General features: G+C 43.0%; 1 protein-coding gene across 2 annotated transcripts in view; it reads left to right on the top strand.

Moving 5' to 3' along the window:
* The first annotated feature begins 12,910 nt into the window (after positions 1-12,910).
* The window catches only part of EIF4B (eukaryotic translation initiation factor 4B), a 30,125-nt gene continuing 27,210 nt past the window's right edge, over positions 12,911-15,825 (top strand). For both annotated transcript variants that reach the window (XM_047065183.1, XM_047065184.1), the window contains exon 1: positions 12,911-13,013. In XM_047065183.1, coding sequence (XP_046921139.1) covers positions 13,001-13,013 — 13 coding nt within the window. In that variant the 5' untranslated portion in view covers positions 12,911-13,000. The remainder of the gene's footprint in view (positions 13,014-15,825) is intronic.

Here is a 15,825-nt window from a genome sequence, read left to right on the forward strand (position 1 = left end):
CTCGAAGGCCAGGATTTGCAGAAGGAAAAAGACGGGGGAAGAGACCAACCCAGGCAAGGCAAGGTCATGGTGGGAAGAAGATAACTTAGCCAGGCTCTGTGGTGAGTTAATCCCTAGCTCCTTCCCTTTTTGCATTTAGCTTTACCTTTGATTTGTCTATTGGAGACTACTTCACTATTCATTTCTCATTTATCCACCAACATACAATAAAAACATTAAACGGGGCGCCTGGGTGGCTCAGTCAGTTAAGCGTCCAACTTCAGCTCAGGTCGTGATCTCACGGTCTGTGAGCTCGAGCCCCATGTGGGGCTCTGTGCTGACAGCTCAGAGCCTGGAGCCTGCTTCGGATTCTGTGTCTCCCTCCCTCTCTGCCCCTCCCCCACTTGTGCTCTGTCTCTCTCTTCTCAAAAATAAATAAACTCTGGAAAAAAATTTAAAAAAAAACATTAAACAGGTGAATTATTTCTTTGGCAATACTTGCCAAGAGCACACAATTAACCATAGATTTGTAAACTGCTGAGAGGCAGGGTTCTGGCTTTTAGTTGTTTCTTAAACACACCTCAGCATTAAAAAGTTTGACCTGCTAAGTGAGAAGGAAAGAGGGAGAACCTGAGCCTGCTGATGTCAAACCAGGCCGTCCTAGCAAACAACCCCAGACTGCCCTCCTGCCCAGCTCCACAGTTGGGTTCAGGTTTGAAACAGTACATGGCAAATTTTTAGCCAAAGTATTCACCCGTCCCTCTTCTGACTAATAATCACCAGCCCAGGAAGTGGTAACCATGGCATCTTTCATAGCGCAGGTTGGATTTGGGGAATAAAAATAAATAAATAAAATAATTTTTTTTTAAAAAAAAGACCACCTACACTCCTCAAGCAGAAATTCTCATCAAAAAGAATATTACAGGATACATGGCCTTGGAAGAGAGGAAAAACAAACATGTATAAAATACCTCCTGGAGTTTATAATCTAATTAGGAGGATAAAATAAACCAATTACAAAACTAAATAGGAGACCAAGCCAAGAGGATGTCTTAGGACACTGATTGGAATAGGTAGGCTTCTCCTGCAAAGGAGCTGGCAAGACTGAGAAGGTACAGGCTATTCAAGGCGAAGAGAATAGTAATACTGGGAAAACTCAGGGCAAGACAGAAGTTGGGAGTGACAGATAAGGTTAGAGAAGCAAGATGAAGGCAGATTACTAAGTGCTTTCAATGCTAGGGAGCAGTGCCTTGGAAAGAGATGGGATGTGTGTTAGAGTTCTCCAGAGAAAACAGAACCAACAGAAGAGAGAGATTCTTTTAGAAATTGGCTCACATGATGACGGACACTGAGAAGTCCCATGATTTGCCATGTGCATGCTAGAGAACCAGGAAAGCTAGTGGTATAATTCAGTTGAGCCCAAAGGCTGAGAAGCACAGATGTCTGAATTCAGGAGTAGATGAATAACTTAGTATAAGCAGAGAGAGCAAATCTGTCCTTCCAGCTGCATTTGTGGTCTATCCAAGTCCTCAGAGGATTGAAGGATGCCCACCAGCATCAGTGAAGGTGATCTCTATTCACCCTATCAATCTAAATGCTAATCTCTTCCAGAGATACCCTCACACAAGCACCCAGAAGGAGTACTTTACCAGCTCTCTGGGCATCCCTTATCCCAGTCAAGTGGACAGAATTAACCACCACAGAGCCCAGGAAGGTGTAGGCGTGTAGGAAGATTGCTTCAGACACCATGTGCTGGGTGGACAGGGGTAAACTGGGTGGAGATGAAGTGGAGATAGTCCAGAATGGAAAGGAGAATCATAACTAGAGCAGAGGTAGTGAGAACAGATTGGAAGGGAAGGATGAGCTAGGTGGGCAACGACCCCTACCACCCTCTCCCTTGCTCACCCAGTTCCAGCCACAGTGGTTTCCTTTTTGGACCCCAAACATTGCCATGCATGCCTTCACCTGAGGGTCTTGGGCTTTGCAGTGCTCATCCTGGATATCTGTCATCTCAGTTCCTCGTTTCCTTCATCTCTATTCCAGTCCCCACCACTGCCAAACACAAAATAACACCCTTCCCCTCCATGGAGCCCCCTAGCTCTTTTACCTGGCTTTGTTTGCCTCCATGGTACATATCACTACCTGAACTAACATATATTTATTCGCTGTCCGTCCATTCCCAATAGGATGTAACCTCCGTGAGGGCACAGATTTTCTTCAAGTTCACCATTGTATCCCCATTGCCCAGAACAAGGCACACAGTGTAAATACTAAATGAATATTTGGGTTGGTTCTGGGTGAGGAGGTTAATATGATACCAAGGGTTTAGACTGCGACTTGGAAGACAGTAGCACCGCTAACAGAGATAGGGAAGCTGGGATAGAAACATGAGTATGTTCAACTTGGAACAGTTTGAACTTAAGCTAAGAGATAACTGAAAACTCAGGACTAGTCAGAGCAAACCCACAGGGCCAAGGAAGGCAGAATCCAAATTTCTGGATCCAAAGAGAGAAGAAGAAGGAGAAGGAGAAGGAGAAGGAGAAGGAGAAGGAGAAGGAGAAGGAGAAGGAGAAGGAGAAGGAGAAGGAGAAGGAGAAGGAGAAGGAGAAGGAGAAGGAGAAGGAGAAGGAGAAGGAGAAGAAGAAGAAGAAGAAGAAGAAGAAGAAGAAGAAGAAAAAACTGAGAAAAAAAAAAGTTTAATGCCAAAGAAGTGTCCAGTATAAGGGGAACAATGTGAGGCCACAAAATAGGAAAGTAAATCACTAGGTTATAAATAATAAAGAAATGATTAGGTCGAATATGAAATATGTCAGAAAAAGGAGATGGGGTCAAGACCACGAGAAAGAACCATTAAGCCTTTTTACAAGGCTGCATTTGGGGGGTGCTGGCTATAGAGGGCCAGATGGGACAGATCATTTAAAGTACACATAGGAGCTGCCCTCCAGAATTTAGGCCAAGGTGAGAAACCCAAAACTGGAGGCATCTATTGAGCCCATTGGGAACTGTGATACAAAGATAATGGACTTTGCCCCATCTGAACAGGAGTGACAACAGAAGCTTTGGGAACTGGTGAGTCACTAGAAAGAAAATGTAGAGCACAAGTTGCAACGTGCCCTGGGGGCTACATTGGCCCCCAGATGGGTTTTATGTGGGCTTCACAGGGTTTTAATTTTCCAAATTAAGTCCACTTTTAAATGTTGAAATTTCTTTTTTTTAATATAATTTATTGTCAAATTGGCTTACATACGACGCCCAGTGCTCATTTAAACGTTGGAATTTTCACCCAAAAATCCTTACTTCTGGTATATCTCGTAAAAACTGCAAGATCTAGGGGTGCCTGGGTGGCTCAGTCGGTTGGGTGTCCGACTTCGGCTCAGGTCAGGATCTCACGGTTTGTGAGTTCGGGCCCCACGTCGGGCTCTGTGCTGACGACTCAGAGCCTGGAGCCTGCTTCGGATTCTGTGTCTCCCCCTCTCTCTGCCCCTCCCCTGCTCATGCTCAGTTTCTCTCTCTCTCTCAATAATGAATAAACGTTAAAAAAAATTTTTTTTAACAAAAAACTGGAAGATCTAGCTGACGTCAGGCCCCCATTTCACTTGTTAGTAGATGCCTGGGCTGAAGTGTGATTGCTGCCTATAAAGGCAGTATGTAGGGTAGCCTAGGCTACAGTACCAAAATAGAAGGGCCTCAACAGAATGAAGATTTGTTTCTTGTTCAAGCAAAGTCCAGGGTGAATTGGGCAACTCTCCAAGGTGGCTTTCCTCCTAGCAATGACTCAGGGTCCAGGCTGCGGACACCTGATGGCTCTATTTTACCTTGCATTCTTCACGATCAGCAGGGAACAAGAGCTGTTGAGATCAGGCTACTCAGTAGCTTTTACGTGCTTCCCACCTGATGTGACGTATATTACTTCCACTGACAGTCCATCTGCCTGATCTAGTCACATGCACCCCGGCAGGGGGCTGAGAAATGGGGAGCTCACGGGTATTGGGTAAGCAGTAAATGTCTCTGCCACAGGGATCATGTGCTTTGCATGTAATGCCTACATGCAAACGTAGTGCCTATATTAACCATTTCTTTATTATTTAAGGCAGGCTGCCTTAAATCATTCACTTCATCTTCCTGATTCCTGGGGGCATTTGCATTTGTAGCTTTTGCTGCAAAAAAGAGAGGAGGGCTTGGGAGAGAACCTTGTGGAATGCAATGAGGGAGTAGCTTCCCACAAAACCTGACATTGGCAGGTGTCTTCCTGTCTTTCCTCTCCTCCCCAAGGTAGCTGCTATAGACAGAAACTGGAGAGTGACCCAGCCATATTTTCCCCACTCTCCTGGGCACACCACTCTGGGATTGCCTGCTTCTTCCCCAAAGGTGAAGATTCTAAATGTTCTTGTGCTACAACCTTTTGCAGACATCAGATTCCTCATGGTCGAGAAGACTCTTCTATATTCGGTCCACTTCTCCCCACATTGTGTTTCTTCTATCTACCCTTGTTCTGCAGAGCTGACGAGGAACAGAGCTGCAATGAGAATCTGCCTTACTATGCTCCGGACAGTACCAATCCCAGTGCAAAATGTTTTTCAGGAAGACTCAGTTTATGTGTTGTCCCTTGAAAGTGCTTGTTTTATACATCGTATTTTTCCCCTGTGTTTTTCAAAATTATTACCATCATCTGTTCCTCCTTTTCTGCCTTCTTTTGGATTAAATATTTTTTTAGAATTTCACATTGACTCATTTATTGTATTTTTAGCTACACTTCTTTGCATCATTTTTAATTCTTGCTCTAAGGCTTAGAATATATACCCTTAACCTTTCATAGCCTACTTAGAGTTAATATTGTATCTCCCCAGTTGGAAGAACCATCATCTTTTATGCTATAGTTGTAATACACACATTACATCTAAAGACATAAATCCCACAAGATTCTAATATTTGCTTTCAATGGTCAAAAGTATTTTAAAGAAATTAAGAGGGAAAAACAGCCTTTTGTAGTCACACAGCAAGTTCCTATTTTTGATACCCTCTATTCTTTCCTGAAGATGTGAATTTCCCTCTGGTATCATTTCCCCTCAGCTTGAAGAACTTCCCTTGGCTTTCATTGTAATGTAGGTCGACCCACAATGAACTCTTAGTTTTCTCACATCTGAAAATGTATGCATTTGGCCTTCATTTTTTAATTTTTTTTTAATTTTAGAGAGAGAGAGAGTGCACAAGCAGGTGAAAGGAGCAGAGAGAGAGAGAGAGAGAGAGACCCAAGCAGGCTCCACGCTCAATATGGAGCCCAACGTGGGGCTCAATCTCATGACCCTGGAATCATGAGTCAGATGCTCAACCCACTAAGCCACCCAGGCACCTCTGGCCTTCGTTTTTTAAACAGCTTTGAGACATTACATACCGAACAATTCACCCATTTGAAGAATTCAATTCAGGAAACGCAATGGAGTTTAAAGTTCATAGTGGACCAAGCATCATACAATCACTTTTAGAACATTTCTGTCCCGCCCAGAGAAACGCCATACCTTTCAGCAGGCATCCTCCCATCCCTCTCATTCCCCACCCTGCCCCACCCCCACTAACCAACCACTTTCTGTCCGTATAGATTTACCTACTCTGATCGCTTCACAGAAAGGAAAGCACGCAATATGTTGTGTTTTGTGACTGGCTTCTTTCACTTAGAATAATGCTTCATCCGTGTTGGATAGCATGTATCAGCACAGTCTTTTTTAGTGTCAGATGATATTTTCTCTGGATACAGAATTTGAGAGTGACCCATTTTCTTCATTTGGCACTTTAAAAATCTTGTTTCTTTATCTTCTGGCCTCCATCGTTTATAAGGAGCCCATGCCCATTCAAATTGTTCTCCTGTAGGGGCACCTGGGTGGCTCAGTCGGTTGAGCGTTCGGCTCGGGTCATGATCTCATGGCTTGTGAGTTTGAGCCCCACGTCGGTCTCTGTGCTGACAGCTCAGAGCTTGGTGCCTGCTCTGGATTTTGCATCCCTCCCTCACTCTACCCCTCTCTCACTCGCTCACTCTCTCTCAAGGATAAATAAAACATTAAAAAAATTTTTTTTCAATTGTTCCCCTGTATATGATGGGTTACTTTATTCTGAATGTTTTCAAGACTTTCTTGTTATCATTGGCTTTCATCATTTCAACTATGTAATAAGCCAATGCAGTTTTCTTCATATTTATACTGTTCAGGGTTTGCCGAGCTTCTTGAATCTTAACCAAATGTGGAAAGTTTCTTCAAGTATTCCTCTGCCCCATCTTTCTCTCCTCTTCTGTTGAGATTTCAGTAGTATATCTTTTTATATTGTCTACAGGTTCCCTGAGGATCCGTTCACTTTTTTCCCCATCTTTTTTCCCTTCCCTTCACAGATGTAATCATTTCTATTGATCTACCTTCAAGTATAGAGACTCTTTCCTATTATCTGTATTCTGCTCTTAATCCCTTCTCATGAAATTTATTTCAGATACTGTATTTTTCAATTCTAACATTTCCATTTGGTTATTTTTTTAATGTTTATTTATTTATTTAGAGAGAGAGAGAGAGAGAGAGAGCAGCAAAGGGGCAGAGAAAATCCCAAGCAGGCTCTGCACCCTCAGCACGGAGCCCAACACGAGGCTCGATCCCACAAACTGTGAGATCATGACCTGAGGTCAAAATCAAGAGCCAGATGCTTAACCAAATGAGTCACCCAGGTGCCCCTCCATTTGATTCCTTTTATATTTTATATTTCTCTGCTGAAATTTCCTACCTTTTCATTCATTACAAGCATATCTTATTTTATCTCAATGAGCACGGTTATAACAGCTGCATTAAAGTCCCCCTCTGATCATTTCAACATCTGGGTCATTTTCAGATTGGCCCTTGTAATCTTACCCCTTGGGAATGGGTCACACTTTCCTTGTCCTTTATGTGCTGAATAATTTTGATTGTATCCTGTACATTGTAAATGACATGTTATAGGACTCTAGATTCTGTTTCACCTCTCTGTGGTAGGCAGAATAACGGCCCCTCAAAGACATCGACATCTGAACCCCCAGAACCTGTGAATGTGCTGTCACGTAGCAAAGGAGAAGTAAAGCTGCAGATGAAATTAAGGTTGCTAATTGGATGACCTTAAAATAGGAGGATTATAGCGGATTATCCAAGCGGACCCAATGTATCACAGGGGTCCTTAAAACGGAAAGAAGGAGGCAGTGCTTGGCTGGTTCAGTTGGTAAAGCATGCAACTCTTGATCTTGGGGTTGTGACTGCAAGCTCCATGTTGGGTATAGAGAATTACTCTTTTTTAAAAAGTGAAAGAGGGAGGCATAAGGTAAGTCATAATAGAGTGATCAATATAAGAAGGATTTAACCTGGTGTTTCTGGCTTTGAAAATGGAAGAAGGGGACCAGGAGTCAAGGCATTATACAGATTCTCCTGGAGAGCTTCCAGAAGGAAGGCAGTCCTGCCAACAGTGTGATTTTAGCCCAATGAAGCCCATTTCAGACTTCTGACCCAGAGCCACAACAGAATAAATCCATGTTGTCTGAAGTCACTAAGTTAGCGGTAATTTCTTAGAGCAGGAACAAGAAACAGATGTATCTTCCAAAGATGTTAATGTTTTATTTAAGCAAGCAATGAAATTGGTTAGACCCAAACTGCAAACTCTCTCTCTCACTTGAAATAGATAAGCAGCTTAGATCTTAGTTCAGTTCTCTTTTTTTTCCTTTCCTCAGCTGAACTGTTTACAGCCTGCTTTATGTATTCATGGTACAAGGACCAGCCAGAGACTTGGACAGAATCAACACCAGAACTCTGCTCTCTTCTTTATAAGATTCCTCCTCACTTTGTGACAGCAGAGACTGTCCTGGGCAATGCCTTCCTCATGGCAGAAATGTGGCAGGTTTCTTCAGTACCCTGGTCCACACCAGGCTGTAATATCCCATGTTGGTACCTTTTTTCCAAGTTTCAGCTCTCCTCCAAAATGTTTGCCTTTATTCCACAGCTTTCAGATAGTTGTGGGTTTTCTAAATTTTTGTCCAGAGTTTATCTATGAGAGAGTTGATCCTCTGCCATTTACCATGCCAGAAACAGAACCCTGTATAATGTTGATATATATATTTAAAGCTAACCTGGGGCGCCTGGATGGCTCAGTCGGTTAAGCGTCCGACTTCGGCTCGGGTCGTGATCTCGCAGTTCGTGGGTTTGAGCCCCGCATCAGGCTCTGTGCTGACAGCCTGGAGCCTGCTTCGGATTCTGTGTCTCCTTCTCTCTCTGTTCCTCCCGTGCTCACACTGTCTCTCTCTCTCTCAAAAATAAATAAAGATTTAAAAAGTAACTTAAAGCCAACCTGACACAGTCAACACTCAGTGATAAAAACTTTTATTTTGGAGAAATACATATCTTTAAAGCACTGATATATTTTGCTTAGATTGTGAGGACATAAAGCAGCAAACAACGATAATTTGATTATTTCAGCTACCCAAGATTAACAAAACAGAAGTAACTGGTATATGAACCATATTCCATTACTAATGGATTGGCTTAGTCCTGGTTATCTGAGGAATGTTTTTGCCAGTTTCCCTAGGAGGAAGATCATAATATCCACAATCAGCATCACAGATTCATAAAATGACAAAATTAAAAAAAAAAATCTTTGAAATCATCTAATTTAATGCCTTTGTTTTACAGATTAAAAAACTAAGGCTTGGAGAAGACAAAGGGAATGCTTTAACTAAAGCTTATTAGTGTAATTGAGATTTTAAAAAGGTCAAGCTTCTATATATAATTATTTATAAATATATATATTAGAAAAAGGGTAGTTTTCCAAAAAAAAAAAATGTAGACAATTTCAATGACAATTGTAAGGACAATCGTAAGAACCTCAAATACTAAATTAAGCCAACTAGTTTAGTGAATTCAGACTCCAGAAAACAAATATAAACTTACATGCATTTGCTTGTTTGTTTTATTTTTAACTTAGTCTCCAAACATTTTTCAGTTTCGACTAGTCAGTCTAAAGGGAGAAATCTTTTTTTGCTTTTTTCCTGTGGAAGAAGCCACTGCTTTTAAGGGCTATGTTTTCCAGTTCAGTGAACAATAAATATATCCAGGCATATAAGTGCATAATATGCATTATGAGAACTTCTTGAAATCTCCTGAATGAATGTAAATTTCTTGAAAATCTGACTTTAGCACCAGCAAATACATATTGAGCACCAAGAGCGTTCCAGAGGGGCGCCTGGGTGGCTGTCGGTTAAGCGTCTGATTTCAACTCAGGTCATGATCTCACTGTCTGTGAGTTCGAGCCCCACGTCGGGCTCTGTGCTGACAGCTCAGAGCCTGGAGCCTGTTTCAGATTCTGTGTCTCCCTCTCTCTCTGACCCTCCCCCGTTCATGCTCTGTCTCTCTCTGTCTCAAAAATAAACGTTAAAAAAATTTTTTTTTAAATTAAAAAAAATAAAATTGTTAAGGTGTGTTTAAAAAAAAAAAAAAAAGTGTTCCAGATGCTAATGCATGAAAATCGCAAAGATAATCAAAATGGATGCAACCTGGAGGAGTTGATAGACCAGGAGAGAAGGCAGTTCAAGAAGGAAGGTGACAAGTGTCAAAAGGAAGGTGCAGACAGTCCTGGTGGGGTTCTGAGAAAGGCTCAGGAAAGGCTTCCTAGAAAAGGTGACATTTGAAGAGCCCTTAAAGGATAGATTTTATTGGTGACCCATTTGGTAGTGAAAGAGGAAAGAGTATTCCAGGCAGAGAGAAGAGCAAAAAGACTCAACATTAGGAAAGCACTGGGTATCCACGACTGGAACATGACCTTAGACAAAGAAGGATAATAGAAAGTAAGTATGAACCAGGAATTTGTGACTGGAGTATATACAACCTTGCATGTCTGCCTCGGCTATAGAGTCATGGAAGGTAGTCAGCAGGGGAATGTTTTCAGACCAATGCTTTAGGAAAATAAATTTGGTAGCTACTTATCACATGGACTAAGGCAGGAATGTCTATAGTCAAGAAGACTCATTAAGAACTAATGTAGTGATCAGGGTGAGAAATGACAAGGGAAACAACAGGAATGTGGAAAAGAAGATACGAACATGAGACGCTGCAAATGTCAGGACTTGGCATTTTTGATATCAAAACAAGTGATTTCTGACCCACAGAAACTGAGACAATAAATGTTTATCATTTTATGCCAGTAAGTTTCAGAGTAATTCATTATAGAGCAATGGATAATTAACAGTTTATTCCTTCTGGATTTCTTCAGAACAAATGATACCAAGTGGTTGCCATAGACTTATTTTTTTTAACAGTTTTATTTTTTAAGAAGTCCTTGGGAAACTGGAAAGAACATGGACCTGAGAGACAGCTCTGGGTTTGCAGCTCTGCCACTTGTTGGCTGTGTGTACTTGGGTTAGGTACACATTGTTTCTGAGCTTCAGAGTCATTATCTAAAAACAGGATTAAGGGGCACCCGGGTGGCTCAATCAGTTAAGTATCTGACTCTTGGTTTCGGCTCAGGTCAGGATCTCCCGTTCGTGGGTTCGAGCCCCATGTCGGGCTCTGTGCTGATGGTATGGAGCCTGCTTGGGATTCTCTCTGCTCCTTCCCCAGCCAAAATAAATAAGTAAACTTAAAAAAATTAAAACAGGGTTAATATTTACCTTAAAGGGCCACCGTGAGGACTAAATAAGCTAGCCTGTTAACTGCTTGATATAACCCTAGGATATATTAGGTGCTTGGTAACAAAAAGTCTCTCCCTACCCCCCATGTCCCAACCTCATCTAGCTTTTCTGTGAACTTTCCGAAATCTACAATCCCCAATAGCCAAAGCATTTTTCCATAATTCCTGAATATCATTCCCTTTTAGTGATCCGAACCAGAAGAAATACAAAATCTCAGGCTTACCCCAGTCCTACTGAACTGGAATCTGACTTTTAACAAATTCCCCAGATGATATGTGTAAATTCATCAAAACATGAGAAGTACTGGACTAGTACATATCTCAAACTTAATATGGGCAAAACAGAGCCCACGCACCTCTCCAAACCTGCTTCACCACAGGCTTTGCCACCTAAGTAAATGGTATCATCCGGGTGTTCATGCCAAAAACATGAAGTCAGATTTGATAGTTCCTTCTCCTGTGCTCTTCACATCTAATCAATCCTCAAATCTAATTCCAAAATATATCTGCATCTGTCTCTTTCCATCCCCACACTCACATCTAAGGCACCAACTTCTGTCACCAGGATTACAGCAACCAGGTCAACTTATCCAGTAGGTACAGCAGGCACAGTGCCTGGGCTCTACTGTACTTTTAGGGGCCCTCAAACACATTTTATTGTAAAATTATAATAAAAAATAAATGTTTAGCTCAAAAAATGTTTCAACATATAATATTAGTATACTGGTCACTACCCCAACAGTCATAAAATGTAATTTTATCAATAATTCTGATAAGTTCTTACATATACACTCATGTAACTACCACCTACAGCAAGACACTAAGTAATCCTTTTCAAAATTTCATTTCAAGTCATGACATTCCTTTGCATACAGTCTTTCCATGCTTTCCCAACCCACCTGGAATAAGATCCAAACTCCTAAACCTCGTTTACAAAGGCTCACATGATTCAACCCCTAACACTGTCTCAACCTTCACCTTGTACCACTCTTCTCCTGCCCCTCTCATACCCCAGCCTTTAAATTCCTCAGCTTGCCAAGATGGTCGTGCCCTGGAGCTTATGACCTAGCTGTGCATCCTCTACCTTCTCCTAAAGCTCTTCCTAAAGACATACACAGGGCTGGCTATTTGTAATCCAGATGTTTAAATGTCAATTCCCCAGAGGCCTTTCCTGACCAGGCAATATAAAACTGTACCCAGGAGTGCCTGAACAGCTCAGTTGGTTGAGCATCTGACTCCCACTCAGGTCATGATCTCACAGGTCAAGTTCAAGCCCCACATTGGGCTCATTGCTGTCCGCACAGAGCCTGCTTCAGATCCTCTGTCCGCCTCTCTGCTCCTCTCGTGCTCATGCTCTATCAAAAATAAACATTAAAAAATAACAATAAAATTTTAAAAATTCAGTTGCACCCAATCATCTTTTAATAAAATCACCTTAATTATCTGCAGGGTGCTTATCATTTATAACATTTTTTCACTGCTTATTGTCTGTCTTTCCCTCAGTGGACCATTCATTACATCCTTTGGAGCTGTGCTTTCTGTTGTATCAAAAAATGCCAATAAACAGTGCCTGACAGAAGGTAGTCGCTCAATGATAATTCTCGTTGAATAAAATACTAATACAGCATATAAATAATATGTAATAAAACGTAGCATTAACTAGAGAAAGCACGGATAGCACTTGGCTGTGAAATCATAGCGCCTGGATTTGACTAAACCTAGCCCATAAAATGAAAGACTAAATGAGGTAAAAGTTCGTGGTACTTAAATGTTCGATATTTGTTATTCTTATTTCTTCTAAACATGCCCAATTAAAACCATCCTTATGCAAGATATTGGACTTGTTTTGCTTTACCAGAAAGTTACTTTTTTTAAAGCTCAGTAAATTAACCACATATGTCTTCACACGTGGAAAATAAAAAGAAAACAAACTTAGAATCTCCCCTTTCATAAAGTCAATTGTGGCACTCCCATTCCGGGTTCCAGCCCGCCTCCATTCGGTCCCAGACAACTGGGGCCCGGGGGCCCCGCCCCTTCCGCTTACCCGCCTGGCAGGAAGTCGGCCGATCGGGAAACCCGCCCCTTCGCGCGCAGTCCTACGTAAAGCGAGAGGGGTTTCGCGACAGCCCAGGCCCCCCCGCTTTGGCCACATGTCGCGAAGGTCTTCCCGTCGGACGTCGCACCACCTCCTCGCGCTGCTTTACGAACCTAGAGCAGCACCGCCCCGCCTCCTGTCTCCCTCCTCACTTCCCCGCCCCCTCCCAGTTTCGCGTCTCCCAGCCCGACGCTCCCGCTATAATCACGTGATTGCCTCATCCGGGTCCTTTGCGTTCTCTCTCCCTCTCCCAACATGGCGGCCTCAGGTGAGTGAGCGGCCGAGCGCGGCCAAGGACCAGGCTCATTAGCTACTCTCTGAGCCTGATCCACTGATTCCCTGGAGTCGGGGAGCGGGCGGCACCGCTTTCCTTCGGACTCTGGGGCTGCGGCAGGCTGGCGGCTTGGCCATGTTAGGTTATCGCCTCGGGATGTTTGGGGGGAGGGGAACGTGTCCTTCCCCTCCCCCCTCACACTCTTTTCACCCCGTCAGCGCGAGGTTGGAGCGGGGAGTCATGGCTTGAGTTGGAGTGATGAGGCGCAGAAAGATCTGTGGGAGGCGTGAGGCCTTCTCATAGACGTGAAGCACTGTGTCCGCGTGGAGGAAGGAAGGAGGCGGTTGGCGCGCGGACGGGTGCACACTAGACTACGTCTCCGAGGCGCGAGGCCGTAGCGGACGGGAGTGGGGGCAGGGGAATAAAGAGGGGGGGCAGTTAGAACACGAGCGCGAGTCGGTGGAGGGGCGGGGGAAGGCGACGACGCGCGTGCGCGGTGAGAGAGAGGAGGGTAGCGGCGACCGGCGCGCCTTAAAAGCACGCGCGAGAGTCCAGATGGGAAGGTTTTACGTGCATGTGTTGCCTTCCCTTATGTCCTTCCACTCTTCTGCTGTTCCCTTTTTAGAGTGTGGCCCGGCCCATGTATTCTTCTAAGGGTAAATCTGTAAGGCTTGGAGGTTGAAGCCGCTAGAGTTAGGTGGGGGTGGGGAACCCAGTGTGGCGCGCCCACGTGTTGGAGGAGAAAAAGCAAGGATGGAGACCTGTATTTCCTCTAGGGTTTTTTTCTTAGTACGTATTTACTGACCGCAAACTATAAGCTAGGCATAGTTCTAGCTTGGGGATGGATAAAATGGTGAACAAGGTTAGATCCCTTGACAGCTTCCATTTTGGTTTATTTGGATAGCTCCGACGGTAGAGTTCAGCTTTATTTATTTGTTTTAAAGATAACTGCACAACTCCTGGGGAGTAGTTTTAAAATAATAACTAGTGGATAGAGTAGGTTTCCTTTTTGGACGAGTTTGGAGTAAGGAATACCAGTGTCCTTCAAGTCCGCTTGCTTTTCTCATTGGCATTGGGGGATGTGGAGCATTTTCAGCATTCATTTTAGTTTGGGGGATAATATGGTTTCTTTCCCCCCCATGATCATATATTGTATGAAACATTGCTCGAACCCCTGCTATCTCTGGACACTCCTTTCTCACCAAGAATTTCTTCTCTATTAACCTAGGCTAAGAATTATGTGTGTTTTTGGAATATGTTGAGGGTATTGAAGTGCATTTGAACATAATGCCTTTTATTGATGTAGCACTTGACAGTTGACCAGGCATTTTTGTGTTGTGTTGTCTCATTTGATCCTCTGAGATAATGTAGGCAGATGGTGGTGTCTCCCAGCTGAGAGAAATGAAATTATTTGTTCAAGGTCACATGGCTGCAGGTAGCAGAGCAAGGTTGAAATCTTTGAGACTCCTGACTCTTATCTGCTGTCAACTTGGAAGTAACAAGATTGGCTTCTATGTCATCACATTTTGGGGATCTACCCAAAAACTTCATCTAAATTAGAGTACTTACTTGGCCTGAATTTGCCATCTTGGCAGCTGTCATAATTTAGTGAAAAACTTGTATTCCCTTTCACCATAACTTGTAGCACTTTTAGAGTTGGAAGACATATTAGCAATCTGTGCCCTTCATTTTACAGAATTGAGTGAAATCTGGACTGGTTAAAGGAATTTGCTTAGTGATGTCCCCTTCTCCTGTTCTTCCACATTTACTCTATCCCCTTTGAAGCCCTCATCTCCTGTCTTTAATTTGGTTCCGTAAATCTTTTTAGCTTTGTAGTATGCGTAAAGGGACACTATACTAGTATCTGAGAGAACAAGGTTACATCTGACAGTCTGCCCTTGAGGAATTTGGGATTTGTCAAATTTCTTTTCCAACTTTGAAACTTTTCCTGTCATTGATTTTGTTGAGTGGCCAATGTTCCCAGATATGGCTGTGTTAATGAGACTATTCTTGGGGCACCTGGGTGTCTCATTTGGTTGAAGCATCCAACTTCGCTTTAGGTCATGATCTCACAGCTCCTGGGTTCCAGCCCCACATCGGACTCTGCCGGCAGCTCAGAGCCTAGAGCCTGCTTCAGGTTCTGTGTCTCCCTTTCTTTCTGCCCTTCCCCAGCTCACGCTTTGTCTCTCTCTCAAAAGTAAATAAAAGTTCACAGTCCTCTTGTAAATGAGACGGAAAAATTCTTCACAGCAATACCAGTGTCCACTTGAACCATTATTGATTTTCAAGAGCTGAAAGTGCCCAGGAGCAGGTTACTGAAATGCTGTCTTTACTGACAGGGAATCAAATGTGTTTGATATAGGTTACCATTTTTTGAGACAAATGCTTTCAAATTGGAAATCGTGCTTGTATGCACAGAACACCTTTAATTTACCTAACTTAAAAATTCCATGTGTGTCATCTTGTTTATTTTCACAGGGAGAGGATGGTGTCCCAATAGTTTTTTCATACAGTGTTGGTCCTTATAGTTCAAAATAATTTCATTATATGCTGTTCACATACAGGTTTCCCTTGCTACCCAAAAGTAAAGTAGAGCATTTTGTGTTTTGTTTTAGTTTTATTTTTATTTGAGAGAGAGTTGGGAGGGAAAGGGGCAGAGGGAAGGGAATCCCAAGGAGGCTCCATGCTCAGTGCAGAGCCCAACACGGGGCTCGATCGTATGACTCTGGGATCTTGACCTGAGCTGAAATCAAGAGCCAGATACCCCAAAAGTAGAGCATTTTGTAAGTTGAAGTAAAATAAAGCA

This window comes from Lynx rufus, unplaced genomic scaffold (genome assembly GCF_022079265.1).
Source record: "Lynx rufus isolate CCGP_SWC_20201006 ecotype Redwood Valley unplaced genomic scaffold, mLynRuf1.p SCAF_7, whole genome shotgun sequence".
NCBI lineage: Eukaryota > Metazoa > Chordata > Mammalia > Carnivora > Felidae > Lynx > Lynx rufus.